At 50.0% G+C, this 14,392-nt stretch overlaps 7 protein-coding genes across 7 annotated transcripts; 2 read left to right on the plus strand and 5 right to left on the minus strand.

Moving 5' to 3' along the window:
- Window positions 1–40: 40 nt before the first annotated feature.
- On the plus strand, window positions 41–1,109 carry CC77DRAFT_642931 (putative short-chain dehydrogenases/reductase). Its single transcript, XM_018532587.1, has 2 exons — window positions 41–590; window positions 653–1,109. The coding sequence occupies exons 1-2, from the start codon at window positions 131–133 to the stop codon at window positions 967–969; spliced, it is 777 nt and encodes a 258-aa protein (XP_018389429.1). The 5' UTR covers window positions 41–130; the 3' UTR covers window positions 970–1,109.
- Window positions 1,046–2,086, minus strand: CC77DRAFT_983091 (hypothetical protein). Its single transcript, XM_018536133.1, has 2 exons — window positions 2,027–2,086; window positions 1,046–1,965 (listed from the first exon to the last, which is right to left on the minus strand). Exons 1-2 carry the CDS (start codon window positions 2,078–2,080, stop codon window positions 1,249–1,251), a joined length of 771 nt encoding a protein of 256 aa, XP_018389430.1. The 5' UTR covers window positions 2,081–2,086; the 3' UTR covers window positions 1,046–1,248.
- Window positions 2,087–2,876: 790 nt separating this feature from the next.
- Window positions 2,877–3,977, minus strand: CC77DRAFT_928669 (12-oxophytodienoate reductase 1; the record flags this gene model as incomplete). The annotated part of the gene is made up of 1 exon (XM_018534071.1): window positions 2,877–3,977. One exon carries the CDS (start codon window positions 3,975–3,977, stop codon window positions 2,877–2,879), a length of 1,101 nt encoding a protein of 366 aa, XP_018389431.1.
- A 334-nt stretch (window positions 3,978–4,311) lies between these two features.
- Window positions 4,312–6,197, minus strand: CC77DRAFT_642952 (mannitol 1-phosphate dehydrogenase). Its single transcript, XM_018532588.1, has 2 exons — window positions 5,546–6,197; window positions 4,312–5,484 (listed from the first exon to the last, which is right to left on the minus strand). The coding sequence occupies exons 1-2, from the start codon at window positions 5,954–5,956 to the stop codon at window positions 4,567–4,569; spliced, it is 1,329 nt and encodes a 442-aa protein (XP_018389432.1). The 5' UTR covers window positions 5,957–6,197; the 3' UTR covers window positions 4,312–4,566.
- A 9-nt stretch (window positions 6,198–6,206) lies between these two features.
- On the minus strand, window positions 6,207–8,205 carry CC77DRAFT_1038432 (glucosidase 2 subunit beta precursor). The gene is made up of 3 exons (XM_018527110.1): window positions 8,070–8,205; window positions 7,060–7,995; window positions 6,207–7,007 (listed from the first exon to the last, which is right to left on the minus strand). The coding sequence occupies exons 1-3, from the start codon at window positions 8,173–8,175 to the stop codon at window positions 6,358–6,360; spliced, it is 1,692 nt and encodes a 563-aa protein (XP_018389433.1). The 5' UTR covers window positions 8,176–8,205; the 3' UTR covers window positions 6,207–6,357.
- A 681-nt stretch (window positions 8,206–8,886) lies between these two features.
- On the plus strand, window positions 8,887–11,818 carry CC77DRAFT_1058507 (hypothetical protein; the record flags this gene model as incomplete). Its single annotated transcript, XM_018528141.1, has 2 exons — window positions 8,887–9,082; window positions 9,129–11,818. 2 exons carry the CDS (start codon window positions 8,887–8,889, stop codon window positions 11,816–11,818), a joined length of 2,886 nt encoding a protein of 961 aa, XP_018389434.1.
- A 466-nt stretch (window positions 11,819–12,284) lies between these two features.
- CC77DRAFT_1017635 (HET-domain-containing protein) lies at window positions 12,285–14,344 on the minus strand. The gene has a single exon (XM_018524446.1). It carries the CDS (start codon window positions 14,228–14,230, stop codon window positions 12,353–12,355), a length of 1,878 nt encoding a protein of 625 aa, XP_018389435.1. The 5' UTR covers window positions 14,231–14,344; the 3' UTR covers window positions 12,285–12,352.
- Window positions 14,345–14,392: the final 48 nt, after the last annotated feature.

Consider the following 14,392-nt stretch of genomic DNA (forward strand, 5'->3'; position numbering starts at 1 on the left):
TCATCAGCGCCGCCGTCGAAAGTGCACGTCACCGGCAATAAGTCTTTAGCTAGCCAACCCGCAAGTACCGCTATGATAAGTTAAATACTTGCACTCATCTTCCAGAACACCACAAAATTCTACGCTCAACATGTCCACAAATTACGACTTCAAGACTGCTCTTGTGACCGGCGGTGGGGGTGGTATCGGAAAGGCGCTTGCGCACCAGATGATAAAAGATGGGAAGAAAGTCATCATCGCTGGTCGCACAGAGTCGAAATTGCAAGAAGCCGCAAAAGAGATCGGAGCAACGGCTTACTACGTCCTTGATACTGGAGATGTCAAATCTATCCCGGCTTTCATCAAGAAGCTGATATCCGAGCATCCGGACCTCGATTGCCTCGTCAACAATGCTGGTGTGCAGCGGCCACTCGACGTCAACGAAATGGACCCAGAGGAATTTGGCAGCAAGGCTGACCAGGAAATCGATATCAATATCCGTGGACCCATGCACCTTGCACTTAATCTGCTCTCACATTTCAAAACTAAGCCAATGGCACTGGTGGCCAATGTATCTTCCGTTCTTGGCTTCGTGCCATTCTCCCTCGTCAGTAAGTGTCTCCGTACAAACTCTTCGTGAGGAATATACTGATCTCATTTACCCACGATTTAGACCCCGTGTACAACGGTACGAAAGCATGGGTACACTTCTGGTCAATGAACCTACGAGCCCAGCTCAAGGATACAAAGATCAAGGTCATCGAGATTGCGCCGCCCACTGTGGCAACAGACTTACATCGTGAGAGAAAGGATCCAGATGACAACAAGAAAGAGAAGAACAAAGCTGCCTTGAGCGTGGAAGAGTTCATCGAAGAAACGTTAGGGAAGTGGAAGAAGGGAGACGAGATGATTGCCGCCGGCCCTGCAAATAAGATTGTGGATACTTGGCAGGAGAACATGGGGCCTATCTTCCACGACATGGCAAAGTAGTCGCTGCCAAAGAATTAATAATCGATTTATACTTGTGGGTTGACACCTCGAGTAGGATTTGAAATCGACTGATAAGACCACGAGACATGATGCTCATGATTACACCAACACATGCACGGCAGAAATGATACCGACTTGACCTTGCTAACGCAGGTGTTGGTGCTTGGTTTTCATTGGTAACGAGAGGCCCTACCGATCTTCGGTCTTCGTAACAGGATTGGAAAGTATATACAAACGAATCAGGCGAACATATTCCGTCATGTTCTCGACATCCTTCACTCAGAGTCCAAACCATTTCATGTCCTCCGCTTCGTGTACTGGCACAGTGTGTCCCACGTTCAACGCGCTGTATCCTACAAGTTTGGTTCCATCTCCATACACCATTTGTGTATATCCGCTCTGCGGGGTGTTCGTCACGTTCTTTGTGAACGAAACACCCAACAGTCCGCTCCACTCCTTAAGTTGCTCGCCCAAGTTTGGAATCTTGACCAGGGTATCAGCAGTACCGTGCCATGTCGCCATGCGAGGGTAGGTGCCAGTGTAGCCTGGGTACATGGCCTTGACTTGCGCCACCCATTCCGCTTGCGTCTTGATAACTTGGCCGTTTGCGCATCGCGGGTCTGCAGTGCTTGGGCTGGCGCCGGGGCTGCCTGCTACACAGCCTGCTGCGACACCAGAATAGCATGATCCTGCAGCGATGACATCGGGGTAGGTCGCCATCATGACGTTGGTCATCATACATCCGGAGCTGCTTCCAGTGACAAAGACCTTGGCCGGGTCGGCACCGTACTTCTTGATGGTGTACTGGATCATGTTGTTCAGGCCTTGGTTGTCACCGCCGGCATCGCGAGAGAGGCCCTTGGCGGTGTTGACTTCCCAACAGTTGTTGTCCTTCTTGGTGGACGGGAAGATGTTGATGAAACCTTTCTGCTCAGCTAGGCTGTTGTATTTTGTGGATTGAGCGTAAGCTTCTCCAGTACCGCCGCAGTAGTGCAGCTATCGATAGGTTAGCGCAAGCCTTGTTAGGTAAATCCTGGAAAGGTATAAAAGCACGTACGGCCAGAATGATAGCGGGCTTGGTCGCAAGTTTGGCAGGAACATAGATGTTCATTTGGAGGTTGGAAGGGTTGGCTCCAAAGTCATTGACACGAGTAAGGGCGGCATTGGCAGTTGCGCAGAAAGCAACAATGCTGCCGAGTACAGAGGTGGAGAAGTGCATCTTGATTGCCGTGCGAGTTCGTAAGGAATGAGTCTCCTGCGAGTCACATCCTTCTTATAGACCTGCTATGCTCGTATGGAGATATTCACTAGCGCGAAACATTGTGAGGTTATTCCCCGTGGATACTAGCCGTGCTTGAACGCTGGCATAGTGTCAATTTACCAACTTTCCGAATCTGGGAGGCACGGCCATGCGCAAGTCCATATATAAAGGTAGTTGCTTGTTTCAAACACTTTCTCGATCCAATCATAAGCAAGTGAAACGGATCATCTGCGTTTCTGGACGAGTTTTCGAGGCTTTCGTGCCTACTGAGGTTAGATATCAGGGGAACTCGTGTGGACTTGCTGTAGGGGATCAGGGATCTCGGATGTTTACCCCGGATGAAGTCCCGCCAAATAAATTAACCTACTACCGAGGTTCGCTCCGATGCTAGTTGCGTGCAGCAGTAGCTTCTTTCACGTCCACGTCACTTGTTTTGTTTTATTGTGGAGTTGCCGTTCTTGTTTACCGTGCAACAACACTTGACTGTGTTTCTGCCAGCATCGTATGTCAACATCAGAAACATGTCGATCAATGACATACAAGCAAACACTCAGCAACGCACATGTTTTTATGATAATATATTTCAATGTTCGTCTATTATGCTAACATGGGCGTAAATTCTATTGGGTATCTCTCAACATGGCCTCTACAAGTTTGGGTGCGCCTCCTTGAACTCCTTGCTGTAAGGGTAATCAACGTATCCCTTCTCACTCTTGGGGATGTAGAAGGTGTCGCGGTCGTAAGGGTTGAGTTCAATGCCCTTCTCTATCCGGAAAACAAGATCGGGGGTGCTGATGAAGTATCGTCCAAATACCGCTACAACGTCACGGTCCTTGTGCTCCTCGACCAGCTTCTTCGCGTCCTCAGCCTTGAGTCCACCAGCGATGAGTAGCTTGCCCGAGTAATGGGGCAGCAGGGGGTCAAGAGAGTCGGATCCCTCAACATCGGCGTTACCAGCCACGCGGGCCTCAACAAGGTGAAGGTAGGCCAGGTTGAACGCGTCCAGTCTCTTCATGATGTCTGTAAACTGGGGAAGAGGGTCCTTCATCTTCATGCCCTGGAACTCTGAGAAAGGACTCAACCGGATACCGGTCTTGTCCGCGCCAACGGCTTCCGAAACAGCTTGAGTAACCTCGACGGCGAACCTGGAGCGGTTCTCAACAGAGCCGCCGTAGGAATCTGTGCGCTTGTTGCAAGTATCCTGCAGGAACTGATCGATGAGGTAGCCGTTCGCGGCGTGAATCTCTACACCGTCGAAGCCAGCTTCAATGGCGTTCTTAGCTGCTTGAGCGTAGTCAGAGACACTCTGCTTGATCTCCTCGACGGTCATCTCCTTGGGAGTAGCGTAGCCCTCGCCTAGGGATGTCGCGCTGGAAGACTTGATGGTGATGTCGTTTGCTTGTGCAAAATCCTTGTTCGCTACACGACCTAGGGCCCAAAGCTGGAGGTAGATGTACGAGCCCTTGTCATGCACAGCCTTGGTGACCGGTTTCCATGCGTCGATCTGGGCTTGTGTGTAGATACCGGGTACATTGGGGTATCCACCAGATTGTTTCGAAACTAGTGTAGCTTCTGTGATGAGAAGAGTTCCTGGCACGACAGCACGCTGACCATAGTACTGTGCGGCCATGGGCAGGATTTCGTGGTTGTCGTTAACACGGAAACGTGTTAGAGGCGCCATAGCAATGCGGTTCTTGAGCTCCATAGAGCCCACCTTGAGTGGCTGGAAAAGGCGTTCAGCGGACATCTTGGTGTTGTGTGTGTTTGATTTGGGAAGGTTTGACAATTCGGCGGACATGTGAGAAAAAATTGGACAATAGGAATACCAGTTGAGATTGTTGAGTACTGAGGACGAAGAGGCATCAATATACCTATATACGCCTCATACTAAAAAAAACATCCTGTCGATGGTTTGAAATCATCGTTCGGTCGATCTCGGCAACTGCGCGGTAAACTAACCCCATAGAACTTTCCGCTGTATTCTACACCGGTGTAGACCCTGATGTGCATGGTCCTAAGGCTCCGTTAGCTATAGACGGTAAGGAACGCCTGAATCAAGATACGTAGCCGCTGAAAGCGAGATGGTACCTGAGCTTGGCAGGGCATGAGAAATGCTGTCGGCAGTGGCGGTAACGCCGAAGCTTATGACGTAATCTACATTTGTCAGAATAGTACTGTGGAACAGCGAAAGCCGAAGCTCTACCGAACATCAACCAAAGTCGGATGAAGAGATAGATACGTGAGGGACAAGATGAGAAGACCTTGGAAGCCATAGAAGAGCACATTGTCAATTACTCAACCGAATCTTAGCAACTCGTGGACTTTGAAACCCGACGTCACTCCTTCAAGAGCATTGTCGCACTGTTCAACTGCGCTTCCAAATCAGCATGCCAGAGCCATTGAAAGCTCTCGTTGATCCTATCTTCAATCTTGCTCATATCATCCTTTACTCCTTCAATCATGAGATCGTATGCTAGAGCAGCGTCCATGCTCCGTTGAATCAGCTCCTGCGTCCTTGGCCGTCTTACAGCGTCGTAGGCCTTGAATGCAGCCTCGATGTTGTCGATGCTTCCAGCAGTAACGATCAGGTGGCTAAGTATATATGCATCTTCCATAGCCATGCCAGCCCCAGCTCCCATGTGAGGTGTCGTCGCGTGTGCACTATCACCCAGGAGACACTTACGGTTCTTGAAGTATGATGCATTGTGTTGGAGGGTGAAGAGTGCCCATTTCGAGGGCAGATGGTATTTGGCAATGAGATCGATGAGCGGCGGATAATAGTCTTTAAACTTTTCGCGAACCTCGTCCCCATTTGTCGATACTGTCCAATCGTCCTGACCCCAAGTACTGGTGAAGGATTGGTCGTGCGGCATGGCGACCATGTTGACAAATTGACCATGCTCGACAGGATATGTTACGATGTATCCTCCGTAGCCACAGTACAGCTGGCTGTTCATAGCCATCTCTTCTCCAAGTGCCCTCTTGGCTTCCTCTCCTGGGATCATCGCTCTCATCGCTACTTCGTGGGCATATTCCGGCTGGATGTCTGGACCACATACAAAGCCCCGTACTCTACTTTTAATGCCGTCACAGCCAATGACTGCGCTAGCTAGTGAAGTCGTCCCGTCGGTAAATGTTAGCTTGAGGACTCCATCACCCACTTCTTCGACGGTTTCGAAGCTCTTGCTGAAGCTTGTTATGTCCGTAGGAAGTAGTGCAACCATCTCGTCGAGCAATCGCGCTCGGTGTATACGCTATATATGAGTGTACAAAGTCAGCACGTGTTCCACATGCAGTTCGTACAAGGACACTTACGCCTCGCATTCGAAGTCCGGCTAGCGCACCCTGTGGCTGATATGAGTCGTTCTGATGGAACGCGAGGTCTCCAGCCTTAGATCCATGGGTTCGTCTCTCATCCATACCCCATCTAATCGTGTTGAAAGTATCATCCCGCTCAGGATCTGTATTGAAAGTTGCATGTTTCATGAAGCCTTCCAGCAATCGAGGGTCGATCAAGTGTAACGCAGTCGTGGCGTTGGCGCCGAATGTGACACCAGCGCCTATCTCTGAGAAGGCTGCGGAAGCTTCGTAGATGTGTACCTTGACACCATGTCTGAGCAGACCGATTGCAAGGGCAAGGCCACCAAGACCGCCACCGACAATTGCTATCGGAAAAGTCTCATGGTTTCTGAAAGCAGTCTTGGTCAATCCGTCTCCGGGCGACATTTTGTCTTGATCAAGTCACGCTCAGGGTACCTCAATATCCAGTTGTGCTTTCGCAAGGCCACGTTTGGGATCATTGAATACGTGCCTCGGATTATTGTCGATCAGCTTGCGGGTCATGAGACTAATGCGAGCTGATGTAAAGCCGCATGTATTTGACATCGCGCTGGGTAAGCTCCTCACGGGAATGGCCTGGTAGGGATGGTATATCCGGCTGGATGAAGAGACGTCGAAAGCGGGGAAACTAGGAACTGTGTAACTGGGCGCTGATTGGTGGTGATTGAGTTCTTATCTACTACAAAAGCGCTCTACGTGCTAATCGTATGGGTCGCAAGACAGCAATGCATGTTCCAGAACATGAAAATGCTCACCTGCCTAATTCATTTCAACGTCGATTCATCTCTTCACAGCTCGTTGTGCGCCGGCGCAGCCTTCTGTACGTCGACACCACAAACGGCAGGCGTACCTACTTCCATTCGGTATACACACTTCTCCTCTTCGACGATCTTCCAGATCTCATCCTTCTCCGCACAGGCCAAGATGACCATGGTGCTTCTGTTCGGTCCGTTCCAGCAATGCTGGCCGTTCTCGTACTTGAGCGCGATCCTTTCACCGCTGCCCAGGCCCCTTCCGTCGGCAGGAAGCTCTTCATCGACGGTGATGGATTCAATGCGTGCAAAGTTACCCATGCCAGTGTGACCGCCACCCTTCTTAGGCTTCTGAGTGGTCTTTGAAAGGAAGCAGTGCTCGTATGTGTATTCGCCGGAGTCGGTGGATGTGCACCGGTCTCTCAGGGCGCGGAAGATAGAGTCTGGGCCGTAGTCTTTGGTGAGATCTTCCTCGTGCTTTGAAAGTTCCGACTTGTCTCCCTCGAGTTCCTTCTTCGCAGAGTCTAGCTGCGACTTGGCGTCGGTAACGGCCTTGGATTCAGGTGCGTCGCCAGTCGTAGAGTCTGCAAGGATACCGTTCTCGATGAGCATGACGCGCAAGTCGCGAAGCTTGCTGTCCACCCAGCTACGGATAGAGTCGGGGAGGTATTCTTCGAATTTGTAGACTGCGTCCATGGTCAGTGAATTTATAGGGTGAGTGAGCGAATATGTACTTACGAAGCTCTACATCAGACTCTTCAACTGTCTCGAACTCTTCCCACTTGATAGCGCTCTCAGAGTCTGGCTTCAGAATCTCATCGAGATCGCGATCCAGAGCGGTGTTGGGACCTGTACGCTCTTGTGCTGCGTAGTTCTCCCAGGCCTGCACGGCACGCTTTACACCCTCGTCGTTGAAGTTGGGGTTGTACTCCTCTTTGAAGCGCTTCAACATGCCCTCGAGCTCCTCGATCCTGGCTTGTGCTGCGTTCCTCTCGTCTCGCACACGGTTGACGTTCTCAGTGAGCTCTTGGATCCTCTCTTTGGCCAAACTGGCCAGCACAGTGACTTTGCCGCCCTTTCCTGCGCCTTTGACGACCTTGCCTCGCTCCGCCCTCTCAATCTCGGCGAGGCTCTTTGTCAGGCCATCTACCTTGAGTGTCGCGCCTTCGATCTGTGTCTTGAGCGTCTGTATGCGGTCCTCGACCTCCTTGCGCATACGACCAGCCTCAGCCACCAGCTCCTTCCGTTTCTGTCTTGCAGAAGTCAGGCTCTTTTGTCTCGCCTCGTCCGCCTTCCTCCATTCTTTACCGATGGTCGCACATTTGTCTTCACACTTGACACCTCCTACACGCTCATATTCGTCGCTGCCGTCACAGCATAGTTCGTAGTCGCATGCGCCGTCGTTCACGTTGGTAAAGGGAATGTAGCTCGGCTGGTGGCCTTTGTTCTTGCAGTAAAAGCCAGGCAGAGCCGGCGTGGAATTGACGTCTTTGCCTTGGAAGCCCAAGGGCTGCGGTGGGGAGAGGGGCGAGAGGTAGGAGCATGCCGATGTGCCTGGCTCGTCAGAGCCATCGGGGCAGTCGCAGTAGTCGTCGTTCAAGCGTGCAATGGGAAGCTTGATGGCCGGATTCGAGATACAAGTGAATGTCTCGGCATCCTTGTAGTACTTTGCAACTAGACACTGGCTGTCAGCTGTGCTCAGTCGTGCGTCTGGAAGCTCTCCACGAGCTGTAACGGGTGCAACATACACTCCGGACCAACACCCCGCGGCCGGGCGGGGTCTGACGCCGCATCTGCGGTGCTGGCTAAGAGGGGGAGTATAAATGCTAGCGAAGACACGTGCTTCCTTCCCATTTTGAATATGGAGAGAGCAATTGGAGCTGGAGACTCCAACATGCTCGAAATGCCACATCGACATAGTTTCAGGGTCCAGTGGCCCGTGCGCAACCGCCTGAGCTATCTCCAGCCCTCACCTCCGCCTCCGCAATGTCAACTCTCCACAACGGCGCGTGATGCCATCCTGAGCGACTAATGACATCTTCTTCTATCACCCCTCCAAGCAGATAGTATCTTTGTCGCCGTCTTCTCTTTTATTCAAATAGCAAGGAACGCCTACGCTTACAAGAGAGCGTTTGTTGCATACCCTGGACATACCGACACTTCTGGGCATCAAACAAACAACAGCCTCATGCTCCTGTCTCAATACAGAAGCTACGCTCAGTAATGGCATTCAATCAAATTTAGGCCATCTTCTATCCAATATCGGTCATGTATCGGGCAATAGATGTGGCTTTTGGGCGGCCGCCCATGTCTGCGCTTCAAGCAAACGCTGTGCACGCAGTCTCATTGCTTCGTTTTGAGTCTCGGAAATCAAGATCATGCACCAGAATGGCCGAGCTCGCACTCTCGAACGACCTCTGTCGTTTGCATATATACGAATCGCGTGCATGGACTATGTGAAAAGAGCATTCCAACGTGATCTTCCACTCCTTTACACACCATTCTTCTATCCCGACATAACTCTAGTCTGTATCATTTCTGGCTCCAAGCAGGTTCTCTAACGTGATGACATACGCTGATGAGGACGAGATCGATTGGAGTGATGGTTCTTTCGATGATCCACCTCAGAAGGGTATCGATACCTTTGCTCGTCCGACTCAATCCAGCCCATCTGCGGAAATACAGAACGATCAAGACTATCTACTTGTATCAGAGGTACATGGTCAACACCGGACATCCTGCAGTCTTCCACCCGAATCAGGTAAGAAGCCAGGCCCCGTCGAAAGCCGCTTATTTACACTCTATAGTTTCCGCGGATGGAAACAGCACGGCCCAGGACCCTTCGCGTGTTCAGCGAGCCGGCATAAGTGTTCATCTCAACCAGCGTCTACCTTCTAAGGAAGATTACGTGAAATATGCACTCTACCAAGCTAGCCAGAAAGCTTACGAGGCCACCTTTTTGAACACCTTCATATCACATGCCTTGCATCACGATCGCATAGCCCAATGTTCTGAAGATCCAACTGGTAGTAGCCCAACTGTTGTGGGATATATGGAATCGGTAATTCATGAGGTCGATAGCATCACGAGAAGGATGATCTGGAATGCCCACTGTCGTATGGTCCATCTGCTCGCAAAAGACGGCAAGGATGGCGCCCCATTTCTCGATATAGACTCATTCGACGCGAAACCCTTTTCAGATTACGGTCCCAGCAATCTCTTTCCTGTGGGAAAAAGAATGGACGCATCTTGGCATCGTACAACTCCAAGTCCTCTCATGGTTCAGTACTCAACCAAGGAGTACGAGCTTGGCGATTTCAGTAATACAGTGTTACGCAGAATAAACATCAGTGGCGTCTTGCCCACTGGACGCGCCGTCAGGTTGTCGACATCCGGGAAGCGCAAAGGCAAGAATATGCCTGGAGCAGCGATCCGGGAAGATCGAACCAACTCGCCTTGTAGTAGTTGGCTCCCATTTTCGCCGTTAGATTCAATGTCTGGTTCCCGCGTATCGCAGCCCATCGCAGACACTCCAGTCAGTATTATCCACCAAGCAGACTTAGATGGTGCTCGCCAAGAGTCTGGAACTTCCGTCTCTCCAGCATATGCGCATGACAGGCTATCGTGCTCATCTCCTACCCACCTCGAAATTCCATTCGGCCATTGTGATGTGGAGACTTCGAACAGTGATAATGCCATGCAGAGTATTGAGTACACGGAGAATGTAAATCCATGGCGGATGAGACTGGTTAACGACCACAAGCGGAGGCTGACGCGGAAATGGGGCAACCCACCACAGGCTATCGGTTGTGCAGTTCGAAACTTCAAGCAAGCCGTTACTGCGGCTATCTCTATAGGCATCCACCCTATCGCACATGACCACCTGAAGAGAATCGAGGCTATCACAACAAGGAAACAACACCAGAAGTATGCCAGACGCTCCGATCAGTCCCGGAACAAGGATGGTTCAGTATACAGTGAGGAAGCCGCACCAGAGTTGCATGTGTCACGTACTCGTCTTACAGGCTCAACAGCGGCTCTATCAGAGTCCATGCCAGACCAACTAGCCTCCACTGAGCTACAGAGAACGGCGCCCTTAGCACGACCAAAGAAGAGGAGGAATATAGCTGCGGTAGAGCATGTTCCAGCCATGTCCTCTACAGAGAATTGGAAGACTGCCTTCAAATCTTGTAGAGAGTCCGCAATTTACTCGAACGATGAGACCTCATCCACTGGCCAGGCGCCATATCCTAGTCTTCAGAAATCGAGAACTCTGGAATCGCATCAGCATCTTCCCCCCAACGCTTATTTCGAGCCAATCTCCAGAGATGAGAAATTTGTCTGGCGTTGTGCCGTCAAGCACGCAATGGGTCACTACTACAACGCTGGAGACCGCAAATCCTGTAGGGGCTGTAACACCGCTCTTAGTGATAATGTTCGTGTTGTCTTGATGGACTTTTACATGCCGCCGAGGACCTTTTACTTCCAACCCGCGCAAGGTATGCGCTGGAAACCTTCCAAACGATTAAGCCAATCTCGTAAATGGGGATTCTCTTGCCATGATGCGGTTGCGAAAGACGCTTACTGGAAAGCTATAAATTCCGGCGCGTTGGAAGAAGAAGCTCAACAAATAGGTATTGACGCAGTAGTGGAATACATCAAACCGAAGCCGCCTCCAAAAGCACCCACACCCGAACCGACCACAGACCCAGAGCCCGATCCTGGTCCCCATACAAGCGGTTCGACCACGATGGAGCATGGGCAAGACATTCCTGATGGTTACTACTGGGAGAAGCGAAAGACAGACGAAGAGCATGCCTGGCGATGTGATGTTAACCACGGTCTTGGGCGTTATTACCTAGCGGGTGACAAGAAGACTTGCCCAGGCTGTGGATCCAGTCAGAGAAGCCCTGGCAAGCATAAAAAAATGGATTTTTATCTCCCATCGGGGGTCATTGTCCGACAAGAAGCACCTGGCTTATCGAAATATAAGCCTCGTAAGCCGTACAAGCTGAGCAAATCTACCGCTACGAAGAGAGGATTGGTCACTCACAATCAGATGTGCAATAGGGTATACTTTAGTCTTGTTGACGACGGCTACGATGCAGAAGAGGCTTTGCGGCTTGCTGTAGAGAGAGTCGACAGTGAGCTGGACAAGAAACAGGAGAGGAAGATGAAGCAACAGGACGAGCAAGATGGGTGTGAAGGCCCAGAGGCATTGAGAAAGCCGAGTACTTCAAGCAGTGCTCCAAGAAAGGATTCTGTCAACACAAGTGAAGTCGATAGAAAGAGAGCCAAATGTCGTCGCAACTCTCGAGGTGGCTGTACCATAGCTCTCGTTCCGAAGAAGCGAAGCGCGAACGACCTGAGCGAGGAAGAGACCTATGGTGTCGCTGTCGATCAGGAAACTGGGGACACGTCAAGCGAACAAGACCCACGGGATTCCTTCGAGATTTCATCTACGGAAGAAGAAAGCTCTGCCTCGGAGAGTGAGTGAGGGCATAGTTGGCGGCTCTAGTATTGAGAGACATGGGCGTTGAAAAGCATTCCTTTGGCTATTTTGTAATGAGTATGTTCTCGATATGGTCTTACTATGGAGATTCAGACAAGTATTCTGCTCTTGATTATATGTTACACGGATTTGGGTCATAGTCGTCTAATCCTGGTCCGCACTAAGGCAGGTGAGTCTTGTGTTAAAAGACATCCACGAGATTATGTAGCGATTAAGTGAGATATTCGGTACTTGTGTAAAGACAAATTATTCTACAACAATGTATATAACAACATAGTCAATTTATAGTAGTCTTATATACTGTAAAAGAAGTCTCAGACATGCGTAAGTTGCGGAGATGAATATCGGCCTGATATTTTAGGCTGAGTATAGGTAGCCTCCGCCTTGATAGAGTACCTAGACTCATATATAAGCATTTACGGGGAGAGTGATTGTCTGGTTTATTTGAGTTCGATAGTTCAGCGCCCATGCAGCACTTCATTCAAACAACTGCTATTTAGGTTAACTACGAAACCTCGTTCAGACAAGAGTAAAGGCTTCAGTCGCATGCTCATCTACAGTAGACATAACCTCTCCATCCATGATGCCATGTACATAACATTCCCCAAGAAAATTGAATTCGTGTTGATAAGATGCCTCTCTCAAGAGAAACGGCGTTTCAGCACCCAGGAATACACACAGCCAGTCGCCAATCTCCATGACTTCCCGGCCCATCCCCAGATAACCTTTAGCTGTGATAAACATCATCTTATCCTCAATGATGGACCATATAGTATTCGATATCTCTTCCCAAACAAGATCAGGCAGATCACAGCTCTGCTCATCGTATGCGATTTTCCACTCCGAGGAGCTACTGAAAAACTTCATCCTGTAATCATTCGAAACTCTAGGCGATAGGACTGTTCGATCTGCAGTTATGGTTCGCAGGAAGGCTTTGCAGTAACTTTCTCCTGTATAGGGATACGTCTCCTGTACATCCAAGGTATCTACTATTTGTGTTATGGTTGCCTTTGTTACAGTATGTTTATTTCCTTCTCCCCTCTCTAATAGAGACTTGATAGGGATTACCATCGTCACATGGTCTATAAGTCTTCCTTGTAAGGAGATCTTGTCGGAGTCCTCTGAAATAACTATTCGAGGCTTAGTGTGCGCGGCAGAACGAAAATACTTGTCTGGAGAGAAACGGCTGTATCTTTGCAGTACTCCTGTATCGCAATTTGGCTGAGTCCAGTCAGGGACCCAGGACGGAAGTCTGAGAGAAGATGTATCTCGATGTCTAAGCTCAACTGTCGACAGGATGCGCAGATCGTTTGGTCTCTTCCTCAGCGAGTTCTTCGCACACTCGATGAAGACCTGTTCTGTCGGTTGATCATAATCTACCACTATCCCCTTAGATAGCGAGTCGCTTGCAAGTCCTCGTATCGAGTAAACAGAGTCTCGGGGGTTCATGCAACTCTTGTTCCGAGTGTACATGAGGAGAAAATGCAGATCAAGCCATTCGTCGCGTTCGCGAGAATCTTCTCTCAGATACTCCTCCCTCCACAAACCCAGATCGGTCACGGCAGCGGTTGCTGGTGAATAAGGAAAGAACCCGGAGCCTGTGATCATTTCGAGGGCGTTGAACATCTTGTCGAAGCTTATAGATTGCCCACCGCAGATGACCGTGGCCTGCTTCGCGGCAACCACCTCTTGAATTATCCAAGCGCGCTTGAAGTAAGGCCTCTGAAAGAATTCTTGGAGAGCAGTGCGCCTGTTCGATGCGCTACTTGCGAGATTGTCGCAAGTTTTGCGCACATCTCTGGCGTTGTCGTTTGCAAATTGACAAAGTGTGTCGAATGCGAGATGACTTGATGCATCGGCTTCCCCCAGCCATATAAGGACGTTGCTGGCCCCGGCGTAAATTTTACTCATTTGCATCACCTGCAGTGACTTTTCTGCGTTGTCGTTCTGGTTGATACATATTGCGTCGATCCAAAGCCGTCTCGTCGATTCCTGGGCGTTATTGGATCTGCAGCTTAGGCGTCGCAGGGCTGCATGAAGATTTGATTGCACCAAAAATGGGTTTCCGTTGATATTCAGACTGGTTTGCTTCTCTTCCTTTCCCCATACATATGAGAGGGCCTCATATTTAGGAGCATCTTGCAACACACATGTATCGAGTGTCATACACAATGTGCTGTTGTTTGGGCTATCGGGCTTATAGTCCTCTTTCTGTAATACAAGATTAATGAAACGGGTAGCAACTTTCGCATTTGACATCGGAGCTGTTTGATAAATATCCATGTTGCGACGCACAGGTGGAGTGGATTCGAATTTGGTAACAATATAGCGATGAGCATGATGATAGAACAACTTAGGAGGATGCACGATACCGCCTGGTATTTCTAAAGTTCCCATTATACGAAGAGTCTATTGTATAAGGCTCATTGGACGAACACCTCAAGCTTCGCCACCACCAACTCAGACAACTGGCCCTCACGTCGCTTAACGATGTCACGGATAGCGATTACTGAAGTACAAAACATTACTCTTCCTGCGACGATGACAGATCGCCAACTC

This window comes from Alternaria alternata (genome assembly GCF_001642055.1).
Source record: "Alternaria alternata strain SRC1lrK2f unplaced genomic scaffold CC77scaffold_4, whole genome shotgun sequence".
Taxonomy (NCBI): domain Eukaryota; kingdom Fungi; phylum Ascomycota; class Dothideomycetes; order Pleosporales; family Pleosporaceae; genus Alternaria; species Alternaria alternata.

Coding starts and splice junctions, on each gene's coding strand:
- CC77DRAFT_642931 (XM_018532587.1), top strand. CDS start 131: ATGTCCACAAATTACGACTTCAAGACTGCTCTTGTGACCGGCGGTGGG. Junction 591..652: donor CGTGCCATTCTCCCTCGTCA/GTAAGTGTCTCC, acceptor CCCACGATTTAG/ACCCCGTGTACAACGGTACG.
- CC77DRAFT_983091 (XM_018536133.1), bottom strand. CDS start 2,080: ATGAACATCTATGTTCCTGCCAAACTTGCGACCAAGCCCGCTATCATT. Junction 1,966..2,026: donor AGCCCGCTATCATTCTGGCC/GTACGTGCTTTT, acceptor ACCTATCGATAG/CTGCACTACTGCGGCGGTAC.
- CC77DRAFT_642952 (XM_018532588.1), bottom strand. CDS start 5,956: ATGTCGCCCGGAGACGGATTGACCAAGACTGCTTTCAGAAACCATGAG. Junction 5,485..5,545: donor CCGGACTTCGAATGCGAGGC/GTAAGTGTCCTT, acceptor ACTCATATATAG/CGTATACACCGAGCGCGATT.
- CC77DRAFT_1038432 (XM_018527110.1), bottom strand. CDS start 8,175: ATGGGAAGGAAGCACGTGTCTTCGCTAGCATTTATACTCCCCCTCTTA. Junction 7,996..8,069: donor GCGGGGTGTTGGTCCGGAGT/GTATGTTGCACC, acceptor GCCAGTGTCTAG/TTGCAAAGTACTACAAGGAT. Junction 7,008..7,059: donor AGAGTCTGATGTAGAGCTTC/GTAAGTACATAT, acceptor CCATGGACGCAG/TCTACAAATTCGAAGAATAC.
- CC77DRAFT_1017635 (XM_018524446.1), bottom strand. CDS start 14,230: ATGGGAACTTTAGAAATACCAGGCGGTATCGTGCATCCTCCTAAGTTG.